The 14,347-nt window shown below is 47.0% G+C and overlaps 4 protein-coding genes across 4 annotated transcripts; 1 reads left to right on the top strand and 3 right to left on the bottom strand.

Annotated features, from left to right (window-relative positions):
- Positions 1-1,996: 1,996 nt before the first annotated feature.
- On the bottom strand, positions 1,997-2,294 carry PENARI_c012G03560 (uncharacterized protein; the record flags this gene model as incomplete). Its single annotated transcript, XM_022632861.1, has 2 exons — positions 1,997-2,096; positions 2,149-2,294. 2 exons carry the CDS (start codon positions 2,292-2,294, stop codon positions 1,997-1,999), a joined length of 246 nt encoding a protein of 81 aa, XP_022487191.1.
- Positions 2,295-4,534: 2,240 nt separating this feature from the next.
- Positions 4,535-6,641, bottom strand: PENARI_c012G01928 (uncharacterized protein; the record flags this gene model as incomplete). The annotated part of the gene is made up of 5 exons (XM_022632826.1): positions 4,535-5,379; positions 5,432-5,645; positions 5,702-5,893; positions 5,964-6,255; positions 6,331-6,641. The coding sequence occupies 5 exons, from the start codon at positions 6,639-6,641 to the stop codon at positions 4,535-4,537; spliced, it is 1,854 nt and encodes a 617-aa protein (XP_022487239.1).
- A 1,682-nt stretch (positions 6,642-8,323) lies between these two features.
- Positions 8,324-10,150, top strand: PENARI_c012G02934 (Zn(II)2Cys6 transcription factor domain-containing protein; the record flags this gene model as incomplete). The annotated part of the gene is made up of 3 exons (XM_022632850.1): positions 8,324-8,998; positions 9,047-9,151; positions 9,239-10,150. 3 exons carry the CDS (start codon positions 8,324-8,326, stop codon positions 10,148-10,150), a joined length of 1,692 nt encoding a protein of 563 aa, XP_022487126.1.
- A 1,653-nt stretch (positions 10,151-11,803) lies between these two features.
- On the bottom strand, positions 11,804-13,454 carry PENARI_c012G01603 (ankyrin repeat domain-containing protein; the record flags this gene model as incomplete). The annotated part of the gene is made up of 5 exons (XM_022632814.1): positions 11,804-12,230; positions 12,322-12,381; positions 12,440-12,650; positions 12,705-13,289; positions 13,346-13,454. 5 exons carry the CDS (start codon positions 13,452-13,454, stop codon positions 11,804-11,806), a joined length of 1,392 nt encoding a protein of 463 aa, XP_022487299.1.
- Positions 13,455-14,347: the final 893 nt, after the last annotated feature.

Genomic DNA, 14,347 nt, shown 5'->3' with positions numbered 1-14,347 from the left:
TTTAGATTAATGCATATTACATATGTGTCCAACATGCCAATCTTTGAGACCTCCGCAGCTACACCTTTTTTTATCGGCGCCAGGATCTGCCAAACCACCGTTTTATCTTGTGAGTGATTCAATCTTTGCTTCCGCGATTACATAGTGTGTCTTGATAGAGGACGCACAAAATAGCCACGTTGCCATAGGTTCGCCAGATGACACGCTCGCATCTGATCCTTTCTACCTCAAAAGGCACCTGGAAAGCTGCGAGTGACTCAATGGAACGGGAACCAGTCAACGAGATTATCAAGCGGGCATGCCACACTGTCGCTGTACACGTTGGGGTTTAGCAATCTTGGTATGAATGGATGGTGAGTTGCTTCCCGGGACAGTTGTTAATATCCATTTTCCCTATCATAATATGTACTTGCTGTAAAGAATGCACGTGGCAAGTCTACAACGACCTATCTGGAAATATTGTTTTGTTATCAATCACAATATACAACGATATACACGGGTGAACTCTGAAGTACACAACTTGATCTTAAATCTACAAAGGCCTGCTCCTGCAAGATCGATCCCGGCTGCAAAGCTCACTGGCATGGTAATACTCTTTGTTCATGGTCGCTTCTGTCAACTCTCTCAACAACTAATTCAACAAGCACCCACGCGCCCCCACACCACATGTTGGCAGTTTATCTGTCATTTTGCCAATTCGACTGCTAAGGGTAACAATGTGACGGGAGACTGACCTAGATCCGCGAGTTTGTGAACGCTGAGGTGAAGGCTAACTGGCGAGCTATGTCCTGTTTCTGATCTGGTATCCCTGCAACAGAAGAAGAACCTCCTTCGCCTTACCTAGACGTCTTGCTACTAACCACGCTAACACATGCTATGATAGAGAGCTTTCGTCACACGTGACTAAATACCTAGCTCCAAGAAGAATTACCTCCCGAGAACATGCCTTGGTCTTGAGACAAGCCCAAAGTCTTGGACCTGCTGCTAAGGCCACTGTCGACAAGAACGACAAATACAACATAACTGGCGGATTGACTTTGAATGGGGAGCACAACGCAACTGGCGAACCCGATACGGGTGGCACGAAGATGAACACAACGCAACTGGCGAACCCGATACGGCTGGCACGAAGATGAACACAACGCAACTGGCGAACCCGACACCGCTGGCGCAAAGATGAACACAACGTAACTGGCGAATCAGATGCACCTGGTGTCCTTGAACATGACAGCTGGCAAATCTACATAGGTGGTGCAGCCAAAGACATTGGCGACGCAATCACTGGGAATGCCGTGGTTGTGTTTGAAAGGACGATACAACAGTCGGATGAATCATGGGGGACAGGAAACGTGGCACTAAGTTTCCCCGGGCGGGCTGAGCCTTCAACCTTAATTGCATCTCACCCCGCAGTCTGTCGATCATTTTTTGCCTCATTGCCATGTACTTCGCGATTATTACTATTTGTTCCCCAATACAGAGAGCGTTAAGTCGTGGATAGACTGGGCGTTCGGAGCTCTCCAAGGAACAGCATTCCTTTCCAAACGCTCAAAGCTTTAACGTGACCGCATTTCCAGAGCCCGAGCTTCCTGCATTCCACTTACTCTGTCCCTCTACTTACTGGAGTAGATCCCTCCTAGGTACTAACGCCAGACACTCGACATTGGGACAACTTGAGGAGAATGGCTGGCTGTTTGATTACTCTAGTCAGCAAGCCGGCTTGCACGAATCTGATGGGACCTGGTACGCATGTTTTCTTGCCGCTGGAGTGCATCGAAATGTCCTGGAGCTGGGTCACTCGCCACCATTGGTAGTGTATGTTCTGCTGGGATATCATGGACTGTCAATGCTGATAGAACTGAATCTATAGGCAGATTGACATGCTGGGATAGGTGGAACAGACTCGAGCAGGCATTAGCCAGTGCGTGTTATAACCGCACGAAGACACAGGGGGAAGAATGACTACAATGCAAAGTTTACTCGGGATGCTACTCGGAGGTCAAAGCCCGTGAGCACTAGCCTTGATGGCGAAGACAACGGGGAGAAGCTCAATAACACCGGTAGCAGGAACAAAACATGGTTGCTTGGTGGTATCATTCCTGAACTCACACGGTCAACAAGCAGACTTATTCGTTAATCCAGACTACCTACGCACATTCAATAAGAGCCTGTACAGATTGATCGTATCTGATAGTGGACACTGTAAGTGTAGGTCCTCTTCTCCTAGCTGCCTGGGAGATCGAGAAGAAATGAAGGTGGAAGTGTAACTCCTCTTGGGATGACGCTTTTGGGAACATTGAGGCAAATCAGCCCGTTGTCTACACATGAGAAGAGGAAGACTAGTGAAAAGGCTCAATAATCAAGCAGGACCACGATTAGTGACTTACGCTGGCTCATCGAGAACCTGATTCATTGAAAGGGCTAACCGTCGAGCCCTCAAATCGTTCCGATTAGGGAATCGAATAGAGCAGCGCACGTGCTCGAAAACATCAGGTATAAAACAGTGGCTCCTCGCCCTTCTTCTCTTTTCTTTTGTATTCTTCTTTTAATTTCCCAAAACACGTTTTCCTCTTCGTCCTCTGTCTTTTCGGCGATCTCCAAAACATTACATCCAATCAAAGAATTATTTCCATTTACCAGCCACGATGCCTTCCAAGGCACCCTCGACCCCCCAGGGCTCCACCCCCAAGACCGCGAAGGTCGTCTGCTCCGCCGTGAGCAAGTCGACGCCCATCAAGGCCTCGAAGGACGCCGGTCCCTCTGACCGGGACATTGCGTTCCTGCTGAACTGCATCAAGTTCAGCCACAACGACGTAAGTTCACTTTGGGATGTCAACTGAAATTACGGCTGACGTTTCTTTTTATAGGTTGACTACAAGCGGGTGGCCGATGCCCTCGACATGAACGTCCCGGCTGTCCGCATGCGCTACAGCCGGATCCGCGCCAAGATGGATGGCCAGGACGCCGGAAGCACTGGCGGCAAGGCCGCTAAAGCAGGCAGCGTGGGCGCAAAGGGGGCCAGCAAGTAGAGAGTTCGTGGGCGAGCAGCAGTGAGTAGGGTTCAAACCCCCTCACAAGATGCATAAGCAGCAACAAAGAGAGACAATCAAATCAAATCAATTAAGACAGTATAGGGAATCTTCTGTTTTCCGCGAGATTTTGCGTAGTCTACGTATAAATAGCGTCTAGAGTAGAGATATTTCGTGAATATTCGTGAGTCCTTTCGTATGTTTGTAAGCCTAAAATCTTGTAATATAAGTCGTATCTAAATCGTATCTGAGTCGTATTTGAGTCGTATCTACAATTAGATGCTAAAGTGATAATAACGAATTCTTCGCGTTGCGTTAGTATACGCGTATTTTTCGAAATTTTATATAAAGACTTAAATACTTATTTTACGACCGTCCTAAAAACTGTCCCGAAAACTGTTTCGAAAACCAATCGGCCGAGCGTCCTAAAAACTAGCTAGCCAGGCGCCCTAAAGGCGAAGCTTGGTAGTCTAAATATGGCTACCTAGAGATAGACATAACCAAATAGATTCTAGTATTTTACGACTAAAATATTATGAATAAAAGTAAGTTTAAGTAGAAATTGAGGGTCACGGTTGTTTCGTGATTTTTTTTTACGCGTCTAGCACAGTTCATAAGGCCTTAGTAAGTGCAAAGCTATACTAGACTTCTCGCCGATTCTCAACTAATCTAGGTTATATCACAAGCTTTCATCTTATCTAACGTTAATAGTTACTAACAATCGGAAAGTGGGGCGCCCCTACTATAGGCACCTCTTTCTACCTAAACAAAGAACGAATCATCGATCTTATATCAAAATAGTCTTTGGTGTAAGGGTCAGTTGTTGATCATATTATAAATACCCACAAAACCTTTCCCTACAATTCCTTGAATGCTGCTTTACTCAAATCAAGCTTAAGTAGTAGAAATATAAGGGTTTACAAGAAAATTTCGTATTTAAAGCCTTACTAGTCAACCCGTGATCTCGCACAGACCGCGCACTGCGAATGCCGAATGTGCGCATGTGCGGCCCAATGATTAGAGTTAAGTTTATTGACAGCGGAAGGCAGACGAGGCAGACGAGGTAGGCCATAATCTTAAAGGCGCCCGAAGGAAACCTTGTGATACAATGCTTCTAGTTCTCCTTGTATGTAGAGGCTAAAATATCGAGACTCTCAGGTGGAGGGGTATAATCCAATAACATTCTGCTCTATGGTTTCGCACTTCTTCGTCCTATAATTCTTCTTCTTTTGTTGCGTGTTATTCTTTGTTCGCCTTTGCCAATTTAGATGAGGAGATGATTGTTAGAAATCGCAGGCCATTGTTACTGTTCATCGAATAATTACATGGGTCTGATTAGAGACCTAAAGATAAAAACAGAAATGCACTTGATCCACATCGTATGAAAGAAGGCTCCAGGATGCGTCTATACAAGAGTTATAAGAGGCCGATAGAAACAGAGAGCAATGAGAAAAAGTGTCACACTGCTAGAACAAACATGCTCTGGGGGCCACAAAGACCAGATTCTATCAAATTGCAACGAGACCAATGATAACCATGGCCAAAGCAAGATAGCCCTCAACTCTAGGGAGCAGAGTGGCTGCGCCATTGAATGGAGTGGCGGACGGTGAAGATGTCGATCTGCCAGCAGCCGCAGACTTTGTGGCTGAGGCTGTAGCATTGCTTGCTGCCACCATCGCATTGACTTCAACCCAAAGTTCACAGGCGGAATAATCGACGGTTCCGACAGAAGCGGAGTTGTCGAAGATCAACCCGGGAATAGACAGATTTTTCCCTTGGTTCTTGAACTGAGGCCACTCAATCTCCTTGGTTGATGGTTTACCGTTTGCTGCCATTGCAGTCCACAGGTCCATCATCTGGCCGCCGAGCTTCCATTCAGCTGATGTCGAATTGCAATCCCCGCCCGGGAGATACGAATTTTCCAAGTTGCCAAAGACAAAGGGAATTTCAGCTGTGTGAGAGGCATTGAGATAGCTGACAGTAGTATCATTCATCGAAAACAGCCAAGGGCAAGTCGAGCCATGGGTGAATTGGTATGTCCACGCGGGGATACCTTTGCGAGTCGCCTGTGCCGCACCATACCACGCTGGGCACTTGTAGGTGGAATCGGTTATGACTTGGGTTATAGCCAAAAATATCTCGATTGAGGTCGTGTTCATCTCAGCAAAAACAGGGGAACTTTGAGCAATAAGTTCGGCTGCTGATTTGAACAAGGAGGGCGCATAGTACTTTTCAACAAGCGAGGCAGCGTTGCGGAAATTACTGCGGAGGAAGTCTTTGTATATCGATGCGGTTGGAATCTTTTGCTCTGTCTCAATCCACAGCAACGAATATACGATAGCTTCATTATAATCTGTCGGTTACTTGATTAGCAAGAGTTCACACGTATACGATGATGAACATACTGGATCCAAAGACGGCTGGGACTTGCACTCCACGGGTGTAGGGATCCTCGGCAATGAGACTGCCGTCCACAAAGGGGTAGAAATTGTGAGTGCCCTGGCTAAGGATGCTGAGAGAACCTCCTGCTCCATAGTATCCAATTCCCTGGGTCAGGTATTTATCGTTGTGGTATGCGGTCACTATGTCAGCACGTGTCTTGGACTGGAGACAAGTTTTCTATGGGAAGATCAGCATCGAGAACATGTATAACAAATGAAGAGCCGTGCACTCACGTCACTAGTGCTACAATTGAGCATCTTAGCATATGATGCTGCAACCCTCTGCTGGGTTGAATTAACGCTGAGGCTTCTACCTCCGCCCGATTCTGAGATGAGACTGTTCATCAAAGAAGGAGCTTGAGGAAGAGAGCCGATTGCGTATACATTCTCAGCACCGGCTGACTGGCCAAAGAAAAGAACCTTTTTCTAGAGTTGGGTACGAATGTCAGCTGTGCTTCTTCGCTTCCCATTTGAGATTTGATGTAAGTTGCCATACCGGGTCTCCACCGAAGGCGGCGATATTCTGTTGAACCCATTCCAATCCCATGATCAGGTCTTTGATTCCCTGGTTGCCATATAATGCAGCGGTCTCAAGTGCCATAAAACCGAGGGGGCCAACACGGTAGTTGACTGAAACAAGAATAGATCCTGCCTCTGCTGTGTTGCAGCCGTCGTAGAGGGGGTCCGAGATTGAACCTTCCGTTTCAGATCCACCGTATACCCATACTTTGACGGGAAGTTTGGAGTCCTTAGTGGCTGTAGACGGCGCCCAAATATCCAAATAAAGGCTACGAATTTGGCTTTTAGTATCCTTTTCCAACGAAAACATTATGAGGGGCCGGAGACCCGATGACTCGACTTACCAGTCTTCAGATGACAGTGCATCTGTATCCAATTTCTTCTCGGTGAAATCATCTGAGAATTGAATGCAGGTTGGGGCCGAAGTTGTTGCATTCAGCTTGCCTTGAGGGTATTGCTTTTTATAGGGTTTGGGGGGCTCGAAGCGTAGTTCGTCGACTGGAGGCTCAGCAAAGGGAATTGCCTTGTAGAAAACGGCATTTTGACCACCTTCACATTTTCCACCCTGAACTGTACCAGCATCGATTGTGACAGAAGGGGAGGAGGACGCTGCGGCTGCCAAAGCCGACAGAAGAGCTATCGAAAGAAGCTTCATGGCGATTGTGATAACCCAGGAAGTTCCAAGCCAAGGAGGTGATATTCAAGGATAAGAACGAAATCAAAATGAGAAGGGGAGCTTGGTGGTTTTATACCATTTCTGACCTTCAGAAATTAATACTTATTCACGACAAAACGCATACTTTCCCACCTGCGGGTACCTGGATTGACAGACATCATCTAAGCGTTGTCAGGATCGGCACTTTTGGGCTTAGTATTGGGGCGAGCACTAATACATTTCCAGCGCATATTGCGACCGCCAATCAGCCTCAAGAATAGCGAGCGGCTCTTTCATGATATCGAATTGGCCCCCAAGACTTCGCCACCCCAGGCGTGCCCCAGATTCAATTTTAAAAAGAGCTTAATCATTACCGAGCTTGATGTTCTAAATAAGGCAGAATTAATAAAATTAGGTTGAACATCCAGGGCTTCAAACGATCCATATCACATTAAAATGAAATCAAGTAGAAAATGCCAGTCACTCATTTCTATGTTTCGAAGTAGCTTTTCCGTGCTTCGTCGTTTCTGTTCTGTTCAAGAAGCTTGACTCGGTGCAGCATTGGAACGATGGAGCATGTTCAAGCCCCGGGGCCTGCCACTTCTCAACGCAATTTGGTGCGTTACTAAAGAAGCTATAGATGCTGCTGATCTTCCCCCTACGATAGTCCCGGGGGCACGGGCTGGTAAAAATAGAGGCTACTAAGCTGGGAGCTGATTGGCTTTCGCAATACTGTCCACTTTGGGTTTAGCTCCTATATGAGTGATTTTGTGATCAGTATAGTACAATATTCTAGACTCTATGAAATATCATGCACTATCCCCACTGCTGTTCGGTTACATGTTCTCCACATAGATAATGGGCTCATTTCGCCCTTGCGTCCGACATGTCGTTGTTCGAGGTGACATTGTATATTTCCTTCCCTTTACTGGCAGAAGTGGGGTTTCACCGAAACAAGGAACTCCAGTCTCACTTTGGGGCCAGAGCGATGGCATCAATCCCATGGCCTAGAGGGTGCCTACAGGATTAGCAGCGTCCATTTGCCATGATCCTCTAATACCAACACAAATCCACATACAGGCTATTGTATGTGATCATCGAGATTATCCTGTGCCGGCGAGACTTTTAGCAGTAAAAGCTAAGATACAGTCGGCGAGGGGTTCAAGAAACGATACGCAGCTGTTTGTCGAGCTAGAATCGATCAATAAATTCGGGAGAAACACCTACCATCCACCCAGACAAAAGCGCGGAAAAGGGACGCAACTACAACTACAAGATGCACTGATAACGCATTATGAGATATGCTTTGTTTCCCTAATCAACTTGCTCTGAGATGTTGCTTCCTTCTTTGATGTTCAGCTAAGCTACTAGGTGGATATTGAGGCAATGAACAGGAAGCAATTCCTTCATACACTGACTGTGAATTAACTGTGAGAATCTGATCGCAAATACTCAAGATACCAAGCCACGCGTCCCGAAACTCGCTTACCAAGATCATGCATAGGCGTTCCTCTTTCGCCTATACGGGTTAGACGAGCTACTTGGATTCAGCCCAATGTTGGGGGCCAAAACAACCAAGCACCTTTCAGCCCCATCGGCTTTATTCTTTGTTCTGAGTTAATGCTGGCCACATCTCAAAATTGAGGGATAAAGTGTTGATACCATCTGACAGCACCTACACCATGGTATATGATGGCAAACCTAGCAAAGGTTGCGGAAACTGTCGCTCACGCAAGATCAGATGCGACCAGGCTCCATCGGCCTGCTGGCAATGTATTCGTACCAATCGAAAATGCCCTGGGTATCGCGATGAACTCTCACTGATTTTCCGCGATGAAACCCAATCCGTCGCGCACAAGGCGCGTTCTACGTCTTTGCGACGCCGGGTTGCGTCCCGGTCGCGTCGTCGCGGTTTTCCACAAAATTTGGGATATTCTGGTATCTCAGACTCCTTTGAAGTGGTGTTTGAATACGGCTCTGACCCTGACCTCCACTTCCGTATTCAGGGCAAGCAGAGTCCTTTGAGAACACATCCTAACACCGGGGTCTCGAAACAGGAAGCTATCTGCTACTTTCTCCAATCGCACTCTTTTCAGGGTAACTTTCTCATAAAGGACGCTTTGGCTCGATTCCTTATGGCGTCTGATGGGTCACTGGGTCAGCAGGCAATACAATCTAGCATAGTGGCGGTTGCTAGCGCCATGCTCTCGCGTGTTCGAAGAGCTGGAGCATTGAGTCACGCCGCGCGTAAGGAATATGGATCTGCCCTCGAGTTTGTCAATCGGGCACTTGCCGATCCACACGAGGCGAAGACCAATCAGACACTTGGTGCAATTGTTCTTCTATCCTTGTATGAAGTGAGTGCTTCCCTCCCAAGGAACGAAGCCACATACCAATATTAGTAGATTGTCGTATCAAGGGCTCCGCAGGAACTCGAGGGTTGGACAAGCCATATTTCTGGGGCTGCAGCACTCCTTCAGTACCGGGGGGCTACACAATGGCAAAGCATAGTAGGCACCTGACTTCTTCTTCACTTACGATATCAGATCGTTAGTGACAGAATCCCGAGAACTAGGAAAGGACTGATCAGTTCATAGACTACAAGTTGCCTCCAGCGCGACTTCCTTGTTCCCAGCTCTGTCATGGAATGTACAATCCTTGAAATCTTCCCCGAGATAAAGAGTGATGTTGGAAATAAACTGAACTTGATCATCGGCAATCTCGCGAATTTACGGACAAATATCCGCTCTCGAGAATTGACCGACCCCCAAGAGATCCTGAGTGCGGCATGTGCCATCGATGCCGAGCTCCTCGCTTGGTTAGCCGCTCTGCCGCCGGATTTCACATATAGTACCCATACACTTATGCCACTGGACACTTCTTTTGGACACCGCTGTCACGGAATCCGACCATATAACAACGAATACCATATCTACCCCGATATCTGGTCGGCCAGTGTCTGGAATCACTACCGCTCCACACACATTCTTGTCATCGAGCTTATAATATCCCAAGTGAACAAAATATCCAAGAGCTCGCCTGCCCCATTCCTCGAAGACAATAATTCATACTGCAAGTCTCAACGGGCGACAATTCGTCGCCTAGGTCTCGATATTTGCAGCAGTATCCCATTTCATCTGGGTGCGTGCAACTCGGAGGCACTCCCAGAGACGCCTATCCTTCCGCCAGAGAGCTATCTAGGCGGTCTCATGCTTCTTTGGCCCCTATTTGTGGCCGGCCTAGTCGAGTCCCCGGCTCATCCACAGCGTCTGTGGGCTATACAGTGCCTTCGAACCATAGGAAACACGTGGGGGCTAGCGTCAGCGCTGGCAGAAATGGATGTTCTCATTGTGGACCCGGGAATATTTTACTCGGTGGAAATCTATGGCGAAGCCGCTGATCCGCCGGCTGGAACGTCGGTGACACTGCCGTTTTCCGTATATCATGTGCCGTATTTCGATCTTTCCACTCTGAGGGAGTTTCGAAGGCTTCAGCCTACAACGGCATGAAAGTTTCGGGACCAGACTGGGGCTTTGTCTGAAGTAACTCAAGAAGTTTTGAATAACTATGTTTGTTTCTTCCCCTGTCCTCCGATTGGACTTTCCCAAAGTTGTCCTCTCTCGAAAGCCTATCGCCGACCGATCTATGTAATGGCCTTAATATGGCATTAGGTGAATTTGCTAGGGTTTATTTTGTGATAGAAACTTTGGATGAAATGGACCAAAGAAATGATGGCTTTCACAAGGGTTTCGTTGATCTGGGCCGGTGACATTCGGGAAACATGAAGGCTTTGAGCAGCAAAGGCAGGTTCCTTATCCAAGAACAAACTTAAGCTTCCTAAAACATTATATAGATCGCTTTGCTGATCAAGTACATGTCTGTTTGGCCATTCAACAATTATAAGGCTCAAAATAGCATAACCATACATTGTACTCCACGAGCCTACTCATCAACTCATCAATCTGAGCCTCATCAAAGCAGCGACTCAAATAGGAGTCTTCGATATCATACGGCCTCTCCTCAGCCGCCCAAAGCAAAAGTAACACCTCCCGTAGCCCCAGCTTGAGAATTCGCCATTCTCCTCCGTCTGTTATCCTTATTCATGTAGTTCTCTAACTTCTGTTCATACCGTGCATAGTCTCGCTGGTACTTCTCTTGGTCTTTGTATTTTTCTTGACGAGGCGGATTCGGCTTGATGCCATCGAAGAAGCCAGTGCCGAAACACATTGTGATTTGAGTTGGTGGAAAGATGGGTGTTGTTGGGTTTAATCTTTGCTGGGCGCAAGAATAGATGAAGGGAAATGATATTTGTGTCTCTTTGACTGTACTGGAGTGATTGATTTATATGAATTTGACTCACACGGCCTGCTTTTGCCCGAGTCTTGGCTTCGTCATAGGGGGCTAAAAAAAAGTGGCTGTGATACTTGGGGGCCTATGCGGGGACGTCACTGTATCTCCGTGGGCAGATGATCGTTCAGCCCTGCATGGAGATCTTGTGAATCGCTGATCTGAATGAATGTGGTTCGTACAACGTAATGAAACGGAAAAGTATCAGGCAGCTCATGCCCTAAAAGAACGTCATACTAGCCATGTAGGCGATGCAAGAGTAGTGCTTTCAATTCGGAAGAGTCCGATATCAGTACTACAGAGCAATAGAAAAAGGCAGAGCCAAAAGAGGGAGAAAGCAAAGCGACAAATGGTCGCGGTTAGCGGCTAACGGGTGCGTATTCACCTATTATGTGACCGAAAAGCGGCTCCCACCTAATCCTCGCCTAGTAAACACTACCTAGCTACTAGGCAATTTCAGTCTACTGTTGCTAGCCCCTGTTGTGTATCTCTTAGTGTATCATCCCCTTTAACACTATAACTAGTACATACGACCGCAGGGTGTAGAGAACAGGGCTTCCTGCCCGCTCAGCCGTACAAAAGCCACTTAATCTACGCAGCCGATTCTTGAAGCTCCTTAGACGGTTAATATGGCTATTGAATTTGACTTGGGGCGGGTGTGGGTGATATAGGTGTGAATTTTAGAGAATGAGGTATAGAGTTGAGAACGGGGTGAGAGGGTGGTGACAATATCACGGATCCTCTAGCGGCAGGGCTTGAGAAAAACTTGGAACGTTTGGTCCGAGTTAGATGGCATTTAGACATCCTGTATTGCTTTATAGCGGTGATGTCTGATCTTGCTCTGTTCTCGTGTCGTGCGGAATTGACATCGGAGAGTCCCAGATGTTCTCATCAAAATCAAACTTCTCATGCTCATATTGCCTTGCGTCCCACTCAGTCCAACCCCCATGGTCTCTGAGTAGCTTTGCTGCACCGAATTCAGCATTATCTTCTGCCAATTTGATTGCTCGGATGTATTGGTGCCGGCCATTTCCCTCAATTGATGCGCCTTCATTCAGAAGCAGCTGTAGCATATCAATGCGACCATGTTCCGCAGCACCCTCCAACGCTGTTCTGCCATTTCGCAAAGACTTTTTTGCGTTGACATCTGCTCCCTTTGCAAGCAGTTTGCGAGCAATACCGATATATCCTTTGATTGCAGCAAATTGGAGCGCTGTTCCGCCCCCAAAACTCAGCCGCACACTGGTTAGGATCCGCTCCAGCATCCAATAGGATGTCCACTATTTGAAAACTTCCATCTTCCACCGCGTCTTGTAATGCCGTTCTTCCATACTGAGACGAGGCTGGTCGGTTGATGTCTGCCCCTGCGTCAAGAAGAACCTTTACAATGTGCCTGTTTCTGGTTCTCACTGCAGTGCAGAGTATTGTTTGTTCTTTACCATTTTGCCCACGTTTTGTTCCACAAGATGCTCCATTCTACATCAGCACGGAGGTCAACCAGATGCCGTGTTAGAGAGATATCCTGCCTTTCAACCGCGAGCCAAAGTGGCGGATAACAGTCAATCGTGGTCTGGACCGCCTGATTCACGTCCGCACCGGCATCCAATAAATCCTGCACCAGGGCTTTGCGCCCGTAACTCAGGGCTCTGGTGAGTGCTCGTCCTTTCTCAACCGCAGTCCATGTTCTGGAATGTAGAAGAAACCCGAGTGACGTACCATCGCGCCAAATGACTGCTCTCTCAAGGATAGAATCGAGAACTTCGTACTCAATGGTTCCGTGCAGTTGGTACAGGAAAATACTGTCCGAGGATCCGTTGGCAACAACTTTGCATCCGGGATCAAGACCAATATCTAAAAAGCGCCGCACAAGAAAGACAATGTGATCGTATTGCAAAGCCTTCTCGAAGGCATTTGGGACAGCACAGGGCTGCCGTGACAAATTGTCCAAAAACAGTTGAAGAATTTCAAAATGTTCCGGACAGCATCGATACTCCTTGACTGCTCTTGTAAGTTCAAGGTCTCCGATTATTGCTCCTCGTTCAATCAAAAGCTTTGCAAATGAAAGGCTCTTTGGAAAGTCCAGGAAACAAATTACAGCTTCAAGTGGAGATGTGCAAACAGTGGAGAAATCCAAACGCTCCCAGGACCACTTTTTAGAAGACTGAAGCCGCTGTTTAGAAAACTTTGCCGTCATAGCAAATGGCTCAAGACCGACATTTTTGGGCTGCTTGTCGACGTTACGATCGAGCAAATATTGGACAAGACCATCATCATTTCTTCGGGACTTCTCGATGGCGGACACTATAATGGCCAGTCAGCATCAGGCGCGAACACCCTCTCCGTATCTCCACACGCACTTCCGTCAGGCTGGCAGAGGATGGTCCAGTAGCAGTTGAATAAGCCTTCTAGCCATTTGATCGTTTCTCCAGGCAATGGCGAATGCACGGCAAAGGGGCGTTTCTCCATGTGGTGGCGTGGAATTTGGAGTAGCACCACAAAACAAAATAAGGTTGAGAATACCCGTTTTCAAACTGTGGTATAGGCAATAGTCATTGCTCATTACCTGATGCAGAACATGGTCTATGTGCTTTCCATCATTCGAACCAGCGCAATGACGTATCAAAAGCTCCAGGACAGACAGAAAGTCGATGATATCTGCGGCCTTTTTTTCTGATGAGCATGGTTTGAGATTAAACACAAGATTGCTGCATCAGATTGGGAATGCTGGACTTTCCTATTCTCGCCCCACGCTCAAGATGAAGTCTTGCCATCCTGAAATTTCCAGCAAGTGTAGCGGCATTAAGGTAATATTCTGAATCGCGTTTGTTATCATCCTTTGGCGAAACGTCTCACTCAAACTTCAGTTTTGCCACGTAAGCTCCATTATCCAAGAGCACTTTGACGACGTCGTAGTGATGGTTTCTCACAGCTTGCTCGAGTGCGGTTGTCCATCTGGGCCGGTGGCTATGGCTCAGCTACAAATATCTATTTGGATCGACCCCACAAGAGAGTAAAGTGAGCATGCCTTTGGAAGACCCGGTGTCTACACATCAAATTATGGCTGTGCCGTTTGGGTCTCTTTCAACATTGTGAAGGAAGGGGAAAGAAAAGTCAGAAGAAGAAGAATGTGGTTGGATCAATGAATAAAATGAGATCGTGCGTTTCCTGTTACAGGTAACTGGTAAAGCAGACACAGAGTACCTGATGTAGTTTAATTTCAATCGAGCTTAAGATTAGCATAGAAACTGATATGTCTTGGCGAGGCATTGTAACAATACGTGTCGCATATACTAGTATTGTGTATTCTTTGCTTGTTAACGCAAGAAAGACTTCTAGTCAGACTATAGGAAATGCCTGAA

Source organism: Penicillium arizonense (assembly GCF_001773325.1).
Source record: "Penicillium arizonense strain CBS 141311 chromosome Unknown PENARI_contig012, whole genome shotgun sequence".
Lineage (NCBI taxonomy): Eukaryota > Fungi > Ascomycota > Eurotiomycetes > Eurotiales > Aspergillaceae > Penicillium > Penicillium arizonense.
This window is presented reverse-complemented; position numbering and strand designations above follow the sequence as displayed.